This window comes from Cavia porcellus, unplaced genomic scaffold (genome assembly GCF_034190915.1).
Source record: "Cavia porcellus strain 051 isolate PalLab524CR breed Dunkin Hartley unplaced genomic scaffold, mCavPor4.1 scaffold_17, whole genome shotgun sequence".
In the NCBI taxonomy this organism is placed as follows: domain Eukaryota; kingdom Metazoa; phylum Chordata; class Mammalia; order Rodentia; family Caviidae; genus Cavia; species Cavia porcellus.
This window is the reverse complement of record NW_026947500.1, coordinates 2,805,494-2,824,684: the sequence shown is the minus strand read 5'-3', so window position 1 is coordinate 2,824,684 and position 19,191 is coordinate 2,805,494. Positions and strand designations below refer to the sequence as shown.

At 34.3% G+C, this 19,191-nt stretch overlaps 1 protein-coding gene across 4 annotated transcripts in view; it reads right to left on the bottom strand.

Annotated features, from left to right (window-relative positions):
- Positions 1–19,191, bottom strand: part of Sec62 (SEC62 homolog, preprotein translocation factor) — a 28,038-nt gene that overhangs the window by 7,885 nt on the left and 962 nt on the right. For all 4 annotated transcript variants that reach the window (XM_003463521.5, XM_023562258.2, XM_063227129.1 and 1 more), the window contains exons 2-7: positions 12,929–13,037; positions 11,707–11,812; positions 5,524–5,728; positions 5,127–5,219; positions 2,817–2,877; positions 375–494 (exon numbers count right to left, since the gene is read on the bottom strand). In XM_003463521.5, the coding sequence (XP_003463569.3) occupies positions 375–494; positions 2,817–2,877; positions 5,127–5,219; positions 5,524–5,728; positions 11,707–11,812; positions 12,929–13,037 (694 nt within the window). The remainder of the gene's footprint in view (positions 1–374; positions 495–2,816; positions 2,878–5,126; positions 5,220–5,523; positions 5,729–11,706; positions 11,813–12,928; positions 13,038–19,191) is intronic.

Below are 19,191 nucleotides of genomic sequence, written 5' to 3'. Positions count from 1 at the left end.
ACATATTCTGAAATAACTAAGGATAAATTTCAAATGTCTCACTATAAAAAAATAAGTAAACAAGGTGATGGACACATTAGTTTAAATCATTTCAGTGTACATATATCAAAACAACAGTATATGTTGTAATGCCCACAATTAACTTGTCAATCAAATGTAATACTAATAAAAACATTTTTAAAAAAAGATACAGTAAACCCCTTTTCTTCATTTTGGACCCAATCTAAGTTGAGTCAGTTTGGATTTGACAAAGAATATAGGATCATATTTACTGATTCAGCCATGTTAATTTTGCTACTGAGCTTGTCTGAAGCTCCAGATTACAGCTCAACTGCTTAATATCCACCTTACTAGGTTACTTTATTAATACTCACCAACAGCAAGGAGAAGAATGCTGGCTACGAAACAGCCTGCGCCCACACTGAGATAATAAACACCTACTCGCATTTCTGTTGGCCAAAGTGGGAAGAGGGTGGCTGCTATTACTGCAATCACTGGAAAAAGAAATAATGAAGTTATATAGATAACTTTTAGAATAAAAATGTAAATGACTTGATTATAATAAATAAACATATTTTTAGGGGGACAAACTGAAACAATACAAAAATCGCAATGTTTAAAAATAAAAAGTAGTAAATTATGGGTAAGTTCATGATCTCAACTTCATATTTTATCCTCTTATTAGGTTGGATAATTTTTAGTTTAAATCACACTTAATTAGAAAAAAAACTGCCTAAAAATTCAAAACTGTTAGCTAGACATCATGGCACAAGCCTGTAACCCCAGCACTCAGGAGCCTGAGGCAGGAGGATTGCCGTGAATTTGAGGCCAGCCTGACCTACACGGCAAGACTGTCTCAAAAAAAATTCGAAACTTGCTTAAAATGATCCACTACTGTCACTTCCAAGCTATGTCCACATCATTTTTTGAGTATTAGGCAATCTACTAAGTGAGGAAGCTTAAAGACACAACAAATCATAAAAATAAAAAAAATCCTAAGACCTCACACTGATGATTCTGATTCTAGGGTGGAGTTCTGAAACCACAGGTGATTCTGCTACAGACAGTTTTTGCAGTTAGGAAAACTGTACACAAGTACCTCTAGTACCTTTGCAGTAAAATGGAGTATGATAAAAGAATTGCAAAAAATCAGAAGACTGTTTATTAGATCTGTAGAGTTAGGATAATATTAAATTCTGGTTCGAAGCTAAGTAAGGCTGAGCAAATTATTTCATCATTTTGAGGCTGTTATCTTATATTTAATAAACGCCTGCTCTTATTTCTTAAATGTGAGAATGAGACAGTGTGTGTTTAGCAAAGCAACTAGTAAGTAATAACTTTATTAGCTATTTGGGCTTTGCTAAGTTTTGATTTACCACAAAACAGGTGGGTAAAAAACAAAAAAAGAGGTGGATTTTTTGGTTTTGTTTTTGTAGTGCTAGGAACTGAATCTGGAACTGGTGTATGCTAGACAAGTGCTCTACCACTAGCTATTTCCCCAGTCTTTTTTCATTTGAGACAGGGCCACATTAAGCTGCCCAGGCTGGTTTCAAATTTATAATCTTCCTTTATCAGTCTCCTCAGCAGCCAAGGTTTCCACGGCATGCACTACAATGCCAAAGGGCTGTCTGGAGTGAGAGCCTATGATATTATATTGGCGAAATCTATGATTTTATTTCCTATTTGCTAAATCATTTTTTCCCATCCATCTTCACCTGCCTTAAATTTAAGAGAAATACACATTTACATATCTTTCCACACATTTCCCTCATTTTTTAAAGGCTGCACAGTATTCTATTACACTATAATTTATTTCACCTTTCTATTGATGAACTTTGATTTGTTTCAGTTTTAACCTATATCAGACAATAATATTACAAACATCCTTATACATGTAAATTTGTACAAATATGATTGTATAATAGAATATACTCCTTTAAAGGGAATTATGAGGCCAAAAGTGACAGGAATTTATACTTTGAAAATTATTTGTTAGAGTGCTCTGCTCTTTAAGTCTGAGGGATTTGACTTAAAATAAGAAACACAGTGAGCTGGGGGTGCACACCTGCAATCCCAGCATGAGAGGCTGAGGCAGTACGATCAGCACAAGTTCAAGGCCAGCCTGGAATACAGAGTGAGATCAAGGCCAGCCTGAATTATGCAGTCAGACTCTGTCTCAAAAAACAAGATAAAATAAAATAAGCAACACATAAATGCACACACACTGGGCAACTGTATACATAAAATGGGATAAATTCCTAGCAGAATTGCTGAGTCAGTTTTATGTGCACCTAAAATTATTTTATGTATACTTTCTTTTAAATGTAGTACTGGTGATTGAATCCAAGGCCTTATGAATGCCACGTCCTACTCTATTCTGGTGGTTAGAATTACATAGATATTATGTCTCCCTCATAAAGCTAAACTGTCTCCCTAATAAAGCTAAAACTGAAGCAGTGATTATACCTACCACCTCTGGTGAATACTGGTTTTTCTAAGACTTTTGCTACTAAGCTTTGTAATCCTCATAATCACTATTGCTTTTCTTTGTATTTATTATAAATATTTCTTATGATGACTGCTCACTGTATTTCAACATCTCTGAGCTACCTTTACCATTTTTCTACCATTTTTCTGTTTCTTAAAGATCTTTATTTTACTGTGTTGTAAATATTCTCCTTAGTTTATCATTTATTTACTGATTTTAGAGTATACTCTTTTAACCAATAACTATTTTATGTTATATTTAGAGAAATTTTCTTTTGGTGCTACATTTTCTAAATTTTAGATTATACTTTAAAGCTGTTCTTACTTACCAAGAATTAATCCCATGACAAATGTTTTAATGTGAACTGGGTCATAGATCCACACATAAACCTGTAAGAATCAAGAAATCTCAGTGCTTAAATGTTCTAAGGTTACATTAGAAAGTAAAATCTAATTCCATATTTTACACTGTTTTATTTCTTTAGATTCTATAAATAACAGTACTTTATATTTTCTAGTTCTATTTTTACTTTACTGTCCTTACTGACTTCTGACTTTGTTCTTTTAATACCTTAGGTTCTATAGCAATCCCTATTTCACTCTGTACAGTCTTCCTGGATGTTATTTCCACAGACATTCTTTTGCCAGTTGCATTTCAAAATAAACGCTGAAAATAAAAAAGACATTCCCAAACTTTGAAAGCTTTGGGATATATGGAGCTTTCTAGAGAATTAAATCTAACTTTCCCAGGAGAGCACTATGCAGCTTTTGCTCAGCCTGCTTCCTTCTTTAATGTACAAGTAACTTCTCTGTGGTATGCTGGTCATTCTGCCATCCAATCATGTCAAGGCTTGGCTTCAGTGTTCGGCGTGTTTAGCCTTTCCCTGTCCTGATTAAATTAACTTTTCCTAATTGGTGTTCTCATATCATTAACAATTAACACATTATAATTACAGTAACATGTTTAAATACTTGCATCTTTAATAGACTATGCTTCCTTACAGAGAATTTCATTGTTATTTATCATGATATTCCTAGCACCTTAAAAAAATGTCTAGCATACAACTGATGCTCAATGCTTAACTGAAGGCACTGGAGTTCTCATCTTGGGAAATACATGCAGTCTTCTATTACAGTGGTTCTTAACCATTAGACTCACCTGAGGATACTTCTTATAAAAGTATCTCTTGGGCTGGGCATGGTGATGCACACCTGTAATCCCAGCACTAAGAAGATGAGATAGGAGCATTGCTGTGAGTTCCAGACCTGCCTGGAACCAACATAGTGAAACCCCATCTCCAAATCAAACAAACAAACAAAAAACACCTCTCTACCCTTCCCCTGCCCTTGAGATTTTTATGCATTTTCTAGCCCACAGCCCTTATTTTTTAAAAAAACTTCCCCACAATTTCAAACACACAAGGAGCCCCAACTTTATACATATGCTATTTTAGTAAGTGTACCAAGAAAGGGTATAGTTCAATAACCAGTATATAGCTAACATTTCTGTATTGGTTTATAGAAGGCTGTGACCACACATTATTTAAAAAGGTAAAATAAAAAATATCTCAAAGCATCAAGTAATGTTGAAAATTTTAGGGCCCTCAAATGATGTGTCTGACTACACATCATACATAAACAGAGATCAGTAGGCATACTCATTAACCAGTTCTGTACTATACTACACTGTATTGTATTTTTTTTTTTAGTTTCAGACAGGGTCTTATAATGCAGTTCAAGCTGGCCTTGAACTCACTATGTAGCCTATGCTGGCCTTAAAGTCATGGTGATCCTCCTGCCTCAGTTTCTGAGTGCTGGGATTACAGCTATGCACCAATACAGCTGGCTTTTTCTCTTTTCAGTAATAATGGAAACCCTGACTCTTCACTGAACAAAAACCACCCAGTATGAAATTCAATCAGAAATGAAATCATCTTTCAAGACACTGTCTTAAAAAGACAATCTTAAGAGGCACATTCCTGCCGGGTGTGGTGGCTCACGCCTATAATCCCAGCACTCTGGAGGCTTAGGCAGGAGGATCATTGCGAGTTCAAGACCAGCCAGGGCTACAATGTGAGCTCAACGCCAGCCTGAACTGCATATCATGACCCTGTCTCAAAAAAAAAAAAAAAAAAAAAAAGAGGCACATTCCTTATGCTCCTTCCCTCTTTTGGATATACACGTAAAATTGGCAATCATTTTGGACCATGAAGCAACCTTACGCAGAAACATTCCACAGAGAAAATAAAGGAGTTTGGGACCACCATAATGCTTATTCCCTAGATTACATTGATGAGAAGGAAATAAGGATCTATTTTGTATTTAGACAATGTTTTCAGGATTCCTATCATACACAGTCAAATCTGACTTTTTATAAATCTAAACTTAGACAAAAGTTTTTCTTTTTTTTTTGGTACTAGGGATTGAACTCATGACCTTGTGCTTGCCAGGCAGGCACTTAAGCCACTGAACTAAATTCCCAGCCCCGACAAAAGTTTTTCTTAAAAACAGAGTCATCTTTTATACGTAAGTGCCTGATTAGATTTAGCACAATGTTTTTTTCCTTAGTGAAGACATCAAACATATTTCTAAAAATGTCCATGAAAAACTGTTTCTAATCATAGGCTAAATACTCTCACCTCATTGCCATCCAGAAAAACTTGGTCATCATGTGGTTCAAGTTTGAATTTTTTCTTAGTTTCCTTCTTTTTGGGAGTTCCTGGAGTTTCTTCCTATAAAAACACCAATTGAACAGAAATAACATAACCAAGCAAAAACAGCATGGCATTCACATAGGAAAAAGCTTCCACTACTTGTGACACAGAAACTTCCAACTATGGTATTTATAATAATCCTAATATATTTAGCTCAATGATTTGCTGATTAATATTTTAAATATGCTCATATGCTACATTATCATGTATACACAATGATTTATTTTTACCGAATTTTAGTTGAACCTTTTTTGTGTGTGCTGGAAATTGAACTCAGGACATTGTGCTTGTGCCACTGAGCCGCATCCCTGGCTGAACTTACCTTTTTAGAGTCTTCCTTTTCACCATCTTTTTTTTTCTCTTTTTCCTTTTTTGTCTTTTCTTCCTTTACACTTTCTTTCTTAGTCTTTTTATCCTCTTCTTTTCCACTTTCAGCTTTTCCTTTATCTTTTTCTTTCTTTATGTCTTTATCATACTTCATTTTCATTACTTTAAGAGCTCGGTGAAAAAACTGTTTCTTTAAAAGCCTTGGGTTAAAAAAAGTTATAAAGTTACATTCCCTATTAACTACAGACACAGACTAAAAGTCACAAATATCAAGACCCAAATCAAATGTACAAAGAAATGCATACATTTGCAACTCATAAAAGAAATACCACTACCACTTATGGAAAAAGTCAACTTTACCAAATGAAAAAACTACCAAGCTAGTGTGGTGGTGCATGCCCATAATCCCAGCACTCAGGAGGCTGAGGCAGGAGGATCTTTGAGAATTTGAGACCAGTGTGGGCTACAAAGAGAGCTCAAGGCCAGCCTGAATGGCATAGCAAGACCCTGTCTCAAAAGGACAAAAAAAAAAAAAAAAAAAAAAAAAAAAAAAAAAAAAAGGCAACAGAAAAAAATGACCTAATTAGATTATTGTGTATGACTGTCAAAACTCAGTGACACTCATTTCTACTATTAACTGTATAAATTTAGGTGATTTTGGATTATCCTTACACAGTAAAGCCTCTCTCTACATTCATTAAGAGTACTTAGGTCAGGTGTAGTGGCACATGTCTATAATCCTAGACTCAGGAGGCTGAGGCAGGAGGATCACCGTGCATTCTAAGCCACTCTGTAGTACATAACTGAGTTCAAAAACAGCCTGCACTACACAGTGAGACCTTGTCTCAAAAAACAACAACAAAAAAAACCCAGTAAGACTCAGATTCATTTAATGTTAACTCTCAAATGCAGAAATAAAAAAGAAGAACATTCTTAAGAAATATTAACAGAATAAATGTATCTCCATGGTTTGATCCTACTCATGTTTTGTCAGTCTTTCTGAATGTTTTTTCTTCCAGGTACTTCACAATTCAGTTTATTGCTTGCTCTAAATGATACAGTATTTTTAATTAAGCAATGAATAACTCTACTAAGGTGAGATCTGTTTTCTAATAAGGACTTAAAGATTAATCTGAAAAATGTAAAATCTATTTAGTAAAACACTATTTCTAGTTTCACTAATTTTTCTCTATATACATTTTCTCTTAAGTGGTTAAAAAAAAGCTTCCTACTAGCACCTTAATACTGGTTGTTTTCTTTACCTAGAATGTACATCCCTCAAAAATGTGTGTGTTTGTTTCATTCCCTTACTTCCTAAGTTTCTCCTCTTTAAAATTATAAGGCCTCCCTATCCTGTTATTCTATCCACAGCACAAATCTGCTAACTTACATTATAATGTGTTCTATCTGTTTGCCTCTTCTCTATTCTACAGACTTCTTGAGAATGAGATTCTTGTTTTACTCATTTATCTGGTAAATTCAGAAGTTTAGTTGATCCAAAGTAAGCTCATGTTGGTACCTTCTCTCTAACCCTATAATCCTACCCAAGAAACTGAGCTGCTTTTACCTTTGTCATTTATAAACCATCTTTTCAAATTCCACATTTCAGTTTCAGACTTCTTGATTTGTTTCTTCATTCCTACTTCATACTATACAAAGAAGCAAATACTGCACCTAGAAGCTCGGACTTAACAATCACCATCTCTGCCTGCCAATGGTTGCTAGCAGTCTTTCTACTTACACCCCCGCTGGTGCCGCTCCAGCTTGTCCTATCATTTGTTAACTGACTTTTCCTTCTTGTTCAGGTGCTCTTCTTACAGAGCACTGTACTGTGTGTGCCCTTTAGCGCATCTGCCTGGCTGGGCTTTCTCTGCTCCCTAATTAGGTGGCACCCATGATCTTCTCCACAAAGCTAACTTGGAGGTTTCCTTGCTGGTCTATTCATCTGGGCCTATTCAACTTGTTCAGATCTATTTAGCACATAATCATGGTATTGTTCAGACTGCCCTCTTCAACTGTTAACACTGATATCTGCTAATAAACAGAATTCTGAATTGAGACTTTAATACTACTGTGAAGGGGAACTTTGTTTTTTTACTTTATTTCAAAATGTCTTAAAACAATTTATAGTGAACATATATTCTAATTTTGTCTGTGCATTTATATAATTTCCAGATTTCTATAAGGAACATAAGGACTCATCTTATGTCAATGGGAAAAAAGCCAGTGTTCCGAATATCTACATACTGAGAGTACATGTACACGCATTAATGACAGCTAAAGTATAGAGTCTCAAATGATTTTCTTTCTGTATCTTCAGTTTACTTAAATTTACTTCAATGGAAAAAATGATCCAGAAAGAAACCAGAGCTGAGGATATAGCTCAGCAGCATGGCGCCTGCCTGGCAAGCATGAGGTTGTGAGTTTGATCCCAGGTACCAAAAATAAATAAAATAAAATAACTGGGGATTTAGCTCAGTGGCACAAGCACCAGCCTAGCAAGTGTGAGGTTCTGAGTTCGATCCTCAGCACTAAAAAAATAACAAAAACCAAAATAACAAAGTAACACAACTTGAAATGACATGATGTAACATAAAATAAACCATCAAACTTTACTAGAAAAAGTTTTTTCCCTAATGATTTTTTCCCTAATCCGAAGAGCACAAAACTGTAGAACTATATGCTTCTGTCATTCTTTCTGTACATCTGCCTGTGGATTAACTTTTTTTTTTTTTTTTTTTTGTCTTTTTCATTTTTATCGGTACCAGGGATCGAACTCGCGACTGCCTGCTTGCAAGGCAGGCGCTTATGCCGCTGAGCTAAATCCCCAGCCCCTGTGGATTAACTTTTAATCAAATTTGTATTGAAAGTAGTTTCACATTTAGGTAGATAGTTTTGAATACTTCTTTCCCACTTGAATAGCTGAGACACTGGATAAATTATTTTGTTTCAGCTGACTCTTAAAATGGGGTATCTCATTTGAATTTTTACGATAAATGGAAGCACAGAAACTGTTTAGCATAGGACCTGGCATAAATGTTAGCCATTATTTCTATGCCAAAATCTTCCATTTCATTTAATAGTTACAGAATAAATACTTGGTTTCAAAATTACTAATGTAACAAGCATTCTATTCTGTTTAGTAAATAACTATGTATTCCCTCATGTACCTTAAAGAATGTCCACTTCGGCTCACTCTATGATCAGGGAAGTAAGACTGACATTTATTTAACCTTTGTAATAAATCAGACCCTCCAGTTAGGTAGCGTTTTTTTGTTTTTTTAAGGCAGGATCTTGCTAAACTGTTCAGGCTAGCCTTCAATTCTTGACTTTTCTGCCATAGCTTCTTCAGTGGCTGGGATTATAGATACTCATAACAGCATCTGGCCTTATTTGGTTTTAATATAAGACATAGGACAAACCTTTAATCCAAAGCTCCCTAGTATTTTCATAGAACAACTCACACTTTCCAGTGTCAATGTGTTCTGTGCTTTCTCCTGAAGATTCCCTTTCTTCTTCTTTTGCTTATTGAGCAGTCATCTACTAATGTTTCAAAATATGATTGAAACACTTTTCCTGTGAAGTCATTCTTGACAGTTTCACCAATTATTTTTATGAGATAGAAATTTTCTCTAAGCGATTAGATTATGTTTTGAGGTAGGGAACAAGACACTGTAATCATTGTATTTCCAGGGCTGATACATATCATTTTAAAAGTTTATAAAGTTTTTAATTACATCTGTACTTTCCTCATCTCTAATGTTTTCTCCATATTTATCAAATATTTAATTGAATGCCAGGCATGTGTTAGGCACTTTCACCTATGCAGCAATGATGAATTTAGGCTAAATGACTATACTGTGCTAACTGTTATGGAGTTACAATAAACAGTCTTACAACTGTTTTCAGATTCAGCTGGCATGAAATTAAAAAACTAATACATATATAAGAACTCTAAAATAATTAACGGCTAACCCTGGATATAAAGATTATTGTAGGCTGGAGGACCTGGGGAATAATACTACATGACAGAAGTAGGATTTGAGGGACATTCTTGTAATAGAGACAGGTATGATAGAGGAAGGAGATTCATTCAGAGAAAGTGGATCACCAACAGACAAAAGAGAGAATGACTATGACATACTTGCACAAGACAAGGACATTAATGGACTGAGAATTGCTGATGCAAAGACCAATGAAGAATAGGTTGAAAAGTTCATGAACAATATACATAAAAGTATACATAAGAGTTCATAAAAGGTATACAACATACTAAATAAAATGGTTTTCTTACTATCCTACATTTTCCTATCTCGTGTTTTTTCCCAGACTCCATTATGTCCAGTTAGTTGCTTTAGAAAATGAAACCAGACAAAAATCTCATTGTGGTTTTCACCATGGCTGAGCAAGACTCAATGACTGGCCATCACTAAGAAGACTATAATTAGAAGTTGCCAGGGATCTTAAATAGTAAGGCAGGCTTCCCTCCTTCATTTTAGAGTGGAACGGACACAAACTGACACAAACGAGAACAGTAAACACAATGCAAAGTGTGTCTTTACGATATTCTCTGGACCCTGAGCTTTTCATATAACATGGTACCAAGACTCCTAAAAGGTCAGGTAATGTGGACTGATACCAATGGTTCACCTTATGAGACTCAGGAAGTCACAGAATTAATGCAGTAATAGTATTGTCAGGTGACTCAATTTTAGTTTTTTTCTCCATTTTACTGGGGGAGATAGTTATAGTGCAGTGGTAAATAGCACAGACTACATGCTGTTCAAAACAGACTGCTACATTTACAATCTCAGATCTTATGAGCTCTGTGACCTTGGATAAGGGTCCCAACTTCCCTGAGCTCTAGTTTCTACGTATGTAGTATCCCATCATTTTTGTACCATTTTTTGGGGTACCATTTTGTACCATTTATTTGCAGGTGGTAGGGGAGTCTGTACTTGGGAATTAATTAGGCAAATAGCTGTAAGAGCAAATAAATATCAGCTCTGTCACTGGTAACTCATCCTAAACCCAACAATGAAACTTAATGTTCCTGAAATGTCCACTAGTGATCTCTAGTCTTTGGCAACAAATAACTTTAAGAATTACTTGGTAATTCTTTAAGTACCAGGTTGTAAAATAATCGTTTTAAAAATGTTTCTCATATTGCTGAAACTTTGTGTTAGCAAATACAAAAAATAATCTAAAATCTCAAAATCTTAGTTTATAACCTTTAGTGACATGAAAACAAAATTTAGTTAACATACATTGATAAGTAAGCTTAATAAGTGTGAAGTAAATCGAAGGGAGGATGGAAAGAGAAACTAGCATAATTTTTTGTAAAAGGAAGGTAAATTTTGCCTTTTGGACATGCCATACATTATTCAAAGGTCTTCTGAGAGCTGAGGATATCACTCAGTGGTAAATGTTTGTCTGATGTATTCAATCCCCAGTGCTGTAACTCCTTTTTTTTTTGCAAAGAAAAGGTGACTGCTATGAAAAGCATTATGTTACCAAACTCTGTACTTCTGAAATCCTCAAAAATTGAAAAGGTTACAGCTGCCTTGACTTTACAGAGAATACATTAGCAATTACTAGAAGCAGAAAAGGGTCTCTGGCTTATGGTTCAGGATGTAGGCACTAAAAAAAAAAAAAAGCAAGGATAACAGGGATAATAGGAATCCCTATAAAAGCTTCAGAAGAAATTCTCAGGCTATTATGTTCTACAAAAGAAAACTTATTTTTCACTGTCAGCACTAGTGTAGACTTTTATTGCTGACCCTTTAGTTCATTAGGCCAGGTGTGGTGGCTCAAATTTGCAATCCCACCCCTCAGGAGGTAAGGTAGAAGGACTCCCCTAAGCTTAAGCCAGCAGCCTGGGCTACACAGTAAGTTTAAGACCAGTCTAAACTACACAGGAAGATCTTGTCTTAAAAACAAAAATCAAAAAACAATAAAAGTAGTAACACAAATGAACATTATATTTAGTTAAAAACAAGGCTAATACCAAATAGATTTCCAGAGACAGTGATGAAATCTAATTACATGTGAAAGCTACGTTTGATCTCTGTTGTAGTATCACTATATCTAACGACAGAAATGGGTAAAGAGCTTTAGGACTACAGAGAGCATTTTATATTATTATTTACAATATTCTTCAGTAAGAAATAAACACTACCTGTTGCAGTAGTCAACCACAGATTCCCTGGTTGTAAATAAAGCTTCCTCTCCTTTCTTGGCTTTTGCCCACTTTGAATCCAAAAGGCAATCCACTGCTTTTGAAGCTAAGGAAGAGATTTATTATTTTAAATTCAGTATACACAGAAACTTATTTCAAGTAATATCTCAGAAAGCAAACTTCAATATTCTGACAACAGAAAACAAAACAGCTCAATAGAAAACTGTTTAACTGATCATCATAACAGTTCCTCAAAACTTCAACCTACGATATGTATGGATAAGCATCTTTTCAAAGCAAGGCTGGGAAATAAATGAAATTTAGAAATATTAATTAAAACAAGATAAATTCAAAAGGAAAAATTACAAAAAGTTTCAAAATATTTGTAACTATTACTCATCAAATAATCACTATCAAATACAATGTAAATCAAAACCTTTCTCTTTATCCCTGCCATAATAAAAATTCTCATTAAGAAACTTGCTGAGCAATAACTGAACAATTTACTGTTGTCACCAGAAAAATAATTCAGCTTTAAAAAAAAAAATCTCCATCTTCTCTTACAAGTAGGTCTGTTCCAGGGAAGGCTTGAAAGCTTGAAGAGACTACAATGTCTCTATTTTTGAAACTTTCAATGAACATCAAAATGATTAATAAAATTTAAAAAGGAATTACTTCTCTATAATGACAATTTTGACAAACAATAATGACAAATAATTTTAACTGATGGGATAGTCAAACACAACCACTATAATTACAAGTTACAGGGCCAGGGGCTGGGGATATAGCTCAGCGGCATAAGCGCCTGCCTTGCAAGCAGGCAGTTGTGAGTTCGATCCCTGGTACTGATAAAAAAACGGGGAAAAAAAAAAAAAGTTACAGGGCCACATAATAGATGGCATCAACTTATAACAAAGTTGTATAGCTGAAGTGAAGAATCAAAGCTCTTAGGTAGGTCCAACTATACATACAATCAGAACAAAATGTAGTATTTTACAACACTAATAAACACTATTTTTTAAATTTTCAACAAATATGATTAAAAAGTACTTTATTTTTTATTATAGACACTCTCATAAAAGGAACAATAAAATAATCAACTACCATATGCCCACTACCCCTTTCAATTATCACATTTGAAAAGCACTTAAAAACTTGTAGCCAAACTCAGGTAACTTCTTAAGTTACGTTCACTAATATGATTCCATTAATATAATCCTACCAATAAAATAATCAACTCGGTGACCCATCATATTCGTGGATTTTGTTGGACAGTTGAATCGAAGATACTTGGCTACAGCCTTCTCTTCTTTAGATGGTTCACCAACTTCCTACAAGAAAAGAATATTACTTTAGTGTAACCCTCTATTTCAATAATTCAGGTAGTGAAGAATTTATATAGATTTGTTCTGTAAATTTTTTCAAGCGATCATTTCTCAGTCTTTTGGCTAAGATCAAGTATAAATCTTTTCAAGTGAAATACAGTCCTTGCTTTGAAGCCTTCTCTGGAACAGGCCTAGTAGAAGAAAATAAGAGATTTTTAAAACTACATTATTTTCAAATACAAATTGATTGGTCCAAAGCCTACTATTTCTTGACTTCAACGATATGGCACTGGGTTATTTTTCCAGCATGGTAACTAATTTGCACCAATTCACCTTTGTAGGATCTCTCTTTAATACCCACAAAGATGAAATGGCCAATCGTGAGTGCACAATGTCTAAGGAGAAATAGGTGCCCAAATATTAAATAACAAACATCAATGATATATTCCCCAGCAGTGGATAACAGACTATGATAGCTGCCTCAAATCTGGTAAGAATTACTAAAACACTGATGACTGGCACTCTTTCCCTTCTCTTTCCTCTGCAGTTATGATACCAGATATTGATTGGAACTCCTTTCCTACTTTGCCTTCTCCTCTTCCTAGTAATAGTGAGGCAAAAATTAGAAATGCAGCAACAGGTATTATTATGTCATTTGAAGAACGATTAATGAAAGTGCTTGGATAGTACTTTTGCAAAGACTGCTTTACTCTATGCTAGGCATTTGGTGCATGCCTATAATCCCAGCTCTTGGGAGGCTGACACAGGAGGATCACTGCAAGTCCAAGATCAGACTGGACTGTGTTTAAATTACAAAGTGACACTCTGCTTCAAAGAAAAAAAAAACTGCTTTAATCACCCTTGTTTTCTTCCTTCTGTATCTGTTTCCAACTTTTCTATTATTTATTCTACAACTACCACCTCTGGGTTATTTGTGGCAAAAAATTAAAAACTAAAAAACCAGTCAACCTGAAAGAAGGCTACTATAAAAACCAAATACATTATTTATGAAAAACTTGTTTGTTACTTATAAAAATATGTAGCAAAAAAATAAAATCTTAAAATTTACAAACTGAAAACATAACACTCCAAAGTTAACTAATATCTGTAAGGTTTAGAACAATGAGTACTAGCTATAAAATATACTTCTTGATATAGTAAAAGATGGAAATTTATTCAGTAAAATTGTTGAAAACATGCAAGTATCTATTAATATATGCTGATATGATGTTAAATGACAGAATTCAGTTGTTTGTATAATACACTATACCTCTAGGAGGCTCATCTATTAGCTGAAAGGTAACACAACATGAAACTTTACATGGCTTATAAAAACGAACTACAACCAGGTGTGACAGCACATGCCTGTAATTCCAGCAGCTGTGAGACTGAGGCAGGCAGATCACTGGGAGTTTGAGGTCAGCTTGAACTACAAAAGTGAGTTCAAGGCCAGCCTGACCTGCATAGCGACTGCATGTCTTAAAAAGATGGAAGAAGAAAGCAAGCAAGCAATTATATTTTATAATCACACCCATGTAAGCTCAATTTTTCCTCATCTAATGTATTTATTGTCAACTTAAAAGTTTATCTAATTAACTGATCAATTTTAACTGGTTTGGGCTTATTTATAAAGATTGTAAGGCAAATAAACATTCAAATTCATACTTCCTGAGTGTTTATCCTAATTTTGGACACTATAATTAATATCAAAGATTTGTAAGGCATAATACCTACACTCTGTCACTAACTGTCAAAAGCAATAATAGTTTCTGAAAGAGGTAGGAAAAGAATTTTATAAGCACGCCAAGTAGAAGCAAAGTTATTAATGGGGATGATAGCCAGAAAACAGCTCTTAAAAGGAGCTAGATTTGAAAGATAAGTTTTGGAAAAATAGAAGACCGTAAACACTGTGTCTGAGAATGAATATAAAACTTGGCTTCAGAAGAGGCTAGGTGTGAACCCCTGGGAGGTTAAATACAGTTAAGTATAATAAAGTATTCAATGGAAATTGAGAAAATCTAATTTTATTCTATAAGTAGTAAATAAAAGAAATATCAGTAGTTTTTTCTTTTTTAATAAAACAATTATTAAAAATGGCTTAAGCATTATTTTGGTGGCCACATGTAGTATCAACTGGAAATAAAGTAAGGCAAGGAAACTAGTTAGAATATCAATGCAATATTCAAATAAATACGATATAGAACTAAAGGCAGAAAAGGTAGATATTTAAAACACTTCAAATGCAGAATAGATAAATCTTGATAAAAGATAAATGAAATGGCTAGGTAAAGGATGTCAGATTTCTAAATTGATCAAGGAAAAGGACAGTTTAAGAAAGGAAATTGAGGAGAGTGATTCTGGAGAACAATTGTATTATTTTTAGGAATTGAACACATACTAACACTTAACTGAATCACTTACTGATCAAGTATAAATGCACTAATCTCCTGACTGCTTATTAAGGCATTACATGTAAAATGTAGCTAAATATAAGGATACATAAAATATAAGGATATATAAATATAAGGATAATGAAAAGTTGATTCCATTATGCAACAAGTAAATTGGATGTTATTTTGTACTCAGAAAAATTTAGATCTCGTTTTAACAATTTTAAGTTAACCAATCTTTCTACAACTGCAGTCCTACCGTGATAAGATACTATTAACAATGAACAGAAGGTATTTAGAAAATACAAGATTTGGGTAATCTCTTCCAACTAGACACAGAATTACTTTTCCACTGATACTTAGTGTATCAGCAACTTGAAAGTTAGCCATGTTAGCTTGCCTATAATGAAAAGGATGTAATGCTTGCCATTGGAGCTCTGGAGCAAAAAAGAAACTGCGTAGAACAGCAGTGCAAGAACGTGACAACGGGAAGTTGGTTTTAAATATAGGAGATCCTACATGGTATTTCTCTACTCTCACCATTCTCTAAGAGGGTATATAAAACAGTCTTACTGTCTTGTTTACACATTGAACTATATTATGTCCTCTCTCTGTTCCTTTCTGATGTGAACAAAATATTTTTCTAAGTTTCCTAGACTTTCAATGAGAAATAAAAGCCTTTTGAGAATATTAGTTCCCATTAATAAACAGAAACCAGCCCATTAACTCTTAAACAAATGGGGAGAATTTTTTAGCTCAAGTAATGAGTGTAACAGTGTTAGAATGAGGACCCTAAAGGTTAGGCCGGACTGCCTTTGCCAGAATATCAATGTATGGGCTACTGCAAATCACATCTCAAAATTATTTAAATTGAGAAGTTTGGTTAGAAAAATGTTATAAAATTGTTTAACAGATACTATGCTTATTTTAGAACACACTAACACCCAAATATTACAATGACAATGGTTACAGTATTTACTGTGCATTTGTACAGAATTACAAAAACAACAGTGCAAAGTACTTGTGAGAACACAAACAGCAATAAGTTAACAGACTAAAATCTGAAAGCTGGAGGGGACCTCAGAAAAATCATTTGCTCTGTCCTGACTACAGCAGTATTCTTATATAATACTTCAAATTAATTTCTATGGTATTATCTCTGCAGCAATAGCTTTGCCAAATAAATGCAAAGCCCTCCACATTAAGCTGAGAAGGTTTCCAAACTTAAGACTGGCTTCCTACTCTTTTCTTCAGAAAAGTCCTGAGAAGACAGACCTCTAATCTGGATGTAGAGTTCCAAACTTTCACTTTTCTTTCCTTTCCGAAATTAAGCATATAAACCCATGATATAAGCTGTATTCTACTGCCAGGGAGACATATGGGTGCAACAAAAATAACTGATAGAGGTTATAAAAGTTCTAAAAAGTAGTAAGCCATTAAAATCTCCCAAAATTTAACTGGCTATTATACACATAAGGAGAATACTAGAAGGAATGATTCTCTTTAGTGGGGTCATGTCATAAAAGTCTTTGTTTTACAATTTAATATAAAAACAAAATTAAATTATTTTCTAACAACTTAAATCTTTATCAGTAAAGTGGAAATAATATTCAATGGAAACTAGAAGCTTGGTCTAAACCTAGTTTACTACCTTAATGAGCAATCCAGGTCTGGAGGATGCTGGTGAAATCAGTAATCTAGGTCTATCACTCCACTTTTGTATCAGACTGAATTTGTGGAACAAAATTCCAAACAAATTTTACTACAAATGCTTCAATTCTTATATTTTATACTGTGATTCTAAACCGAGTTTCTAGGAAGCCGTATTTATTCTATATGAAGTTAACTCATTTTCCTAAAACTTACACCACTGCATTTCTTAAATAGCTTTTATTTTTAAATGTTTTATTAATTTGGATTTAAATCATTCTCATTTGAGAATCTCAATCATTAAAATTTTACAGTATAATGTCAATGAACATACAGTTCATTTCAGGTTTTCAGTGACTGACAATTTAGGTACAAGAAGGAAATGTGACAGGAGTCTTCTTGTTCCGTAATTCTGATGGGACACCAAAACATCAGGATCTGATATCCTTACAATAAATATCTGATCATATTTATTGTATGAGGAAAAAAAAAATCAATAGGCCACTTTGTAGAAACTCAAATCTAAGGTCACTGAATCTATTTAACACTTTTTCTCTCAACATGAAACATAAAGAAACAAATGACAGGAAATTCAGTTGATGTTACACTCCACTGTGTCTTTAAAGTCCTACCACAGAATCCTTTTTTGGTAGCAAACTGAACTTTGTCATTACATTTGATCTTTTTACTTCAAGTGGTGCCAATACCTACTTTGATTCTCTAGGAGGAAAAGAAGTAAGGAATTTCCTAGGATAGAGTACTTCCATAAATTTGTCATGACTTCACAAAGGTAGTATTCCAAGATCTCCCACAAAAATTTTACACAAGCATGTAGAAAACTTTCAGGATAGAAAAACAACTTATTTTCATTTTGCAGTACGCCAACCTCATTTTTAAAAACAATCAGGCCTGGCGTGGTGCAGCACACTAGTAATCCCAGCATTTGGGTGGCTGAGACAGGCGAATCCCCTAAACCACACAGTGAGTGCAAGGCCAGCCTGGACTTGCCTCAAAAACCAAAGGAGAAAAAATATCCAAATAAACAATAGAAAATAAATGTTTACTTATGTAACTCAAAATCTAGTGGTCTGTTTGCTACATAAGATAGCTAGCTGTTCAGATCAGGCATGGTGGCACATGCCAGTAATCTCAGCATTTTTGAGGCCGAGGAATCCTTGCAAATTCGAGACCAGCCTGGGCTACAAAGTGAACTGAAAGCCTGCCTGAACTGCACAGCAGAGACCCTGTGGCAAAAAGACACACACACACACACACACACACACACACACACACACACACAAGCTGTTCAATGTGTTCTTTAGCATATCAAAAAGTGCTTAACAAAAACCAAAATAACAATTCAATCTAAATCCTTCATTCTAAAAAGGGAAGAGGTTTCATGCCAAGTACTTTTGGTAACTTAATAAGTAATTGACTCACCTACTGTTTGCATAGCAACTCTAACTGTACAAGATTTTAAAAATTGTGTTTTTAAGGTAAACATTTCTTATTAGAGATGGAGAAATTGACTAACTTACTAAAACTACTCAGCTAATAACTGGTGAAGTTGGGATACAAACAAACACTACAGTCCTATAAACCTCTTTTGGCCTATCTTTCTGTTTAATATAAAATCATAACTGAAATATGAGCAGCGAATTGCATCACCTTTACAAAAGTAAAGCTCAGGTGAAACTAATAAAGCAATATGTATTAGCATAAAATTCTGCCAGGTGTAAATAGCAGTAAATACAAATATGATAGCTTCAAGACAAATTCTAGTAAAATATTGCCTGTCCACATCAAAATAACAATACTACATTTCAAAGGATTAGGAACAGTATAAGAAACTTCGCATTGACCGTAAGTCCTAGTTTTAAGATCTGTCTGAACTTGGAATTTGCCTTTAAATTCCTTTCTGCAACCTATTCGCGATTAACTTTATTTCCGTCAAAGTGCAAACTTACTGACCATTGATATCTTTTTAAAAACATTTAACTAGGAACACCTGTGAGTCAAAAAAACTGACAGACATAAAAAAATGGACAGATAAAAAGGAAAACGGCCATTCTAAGCATGGATCAGAAAGACAATGAGTGTAACAATATGTTTCGCATATT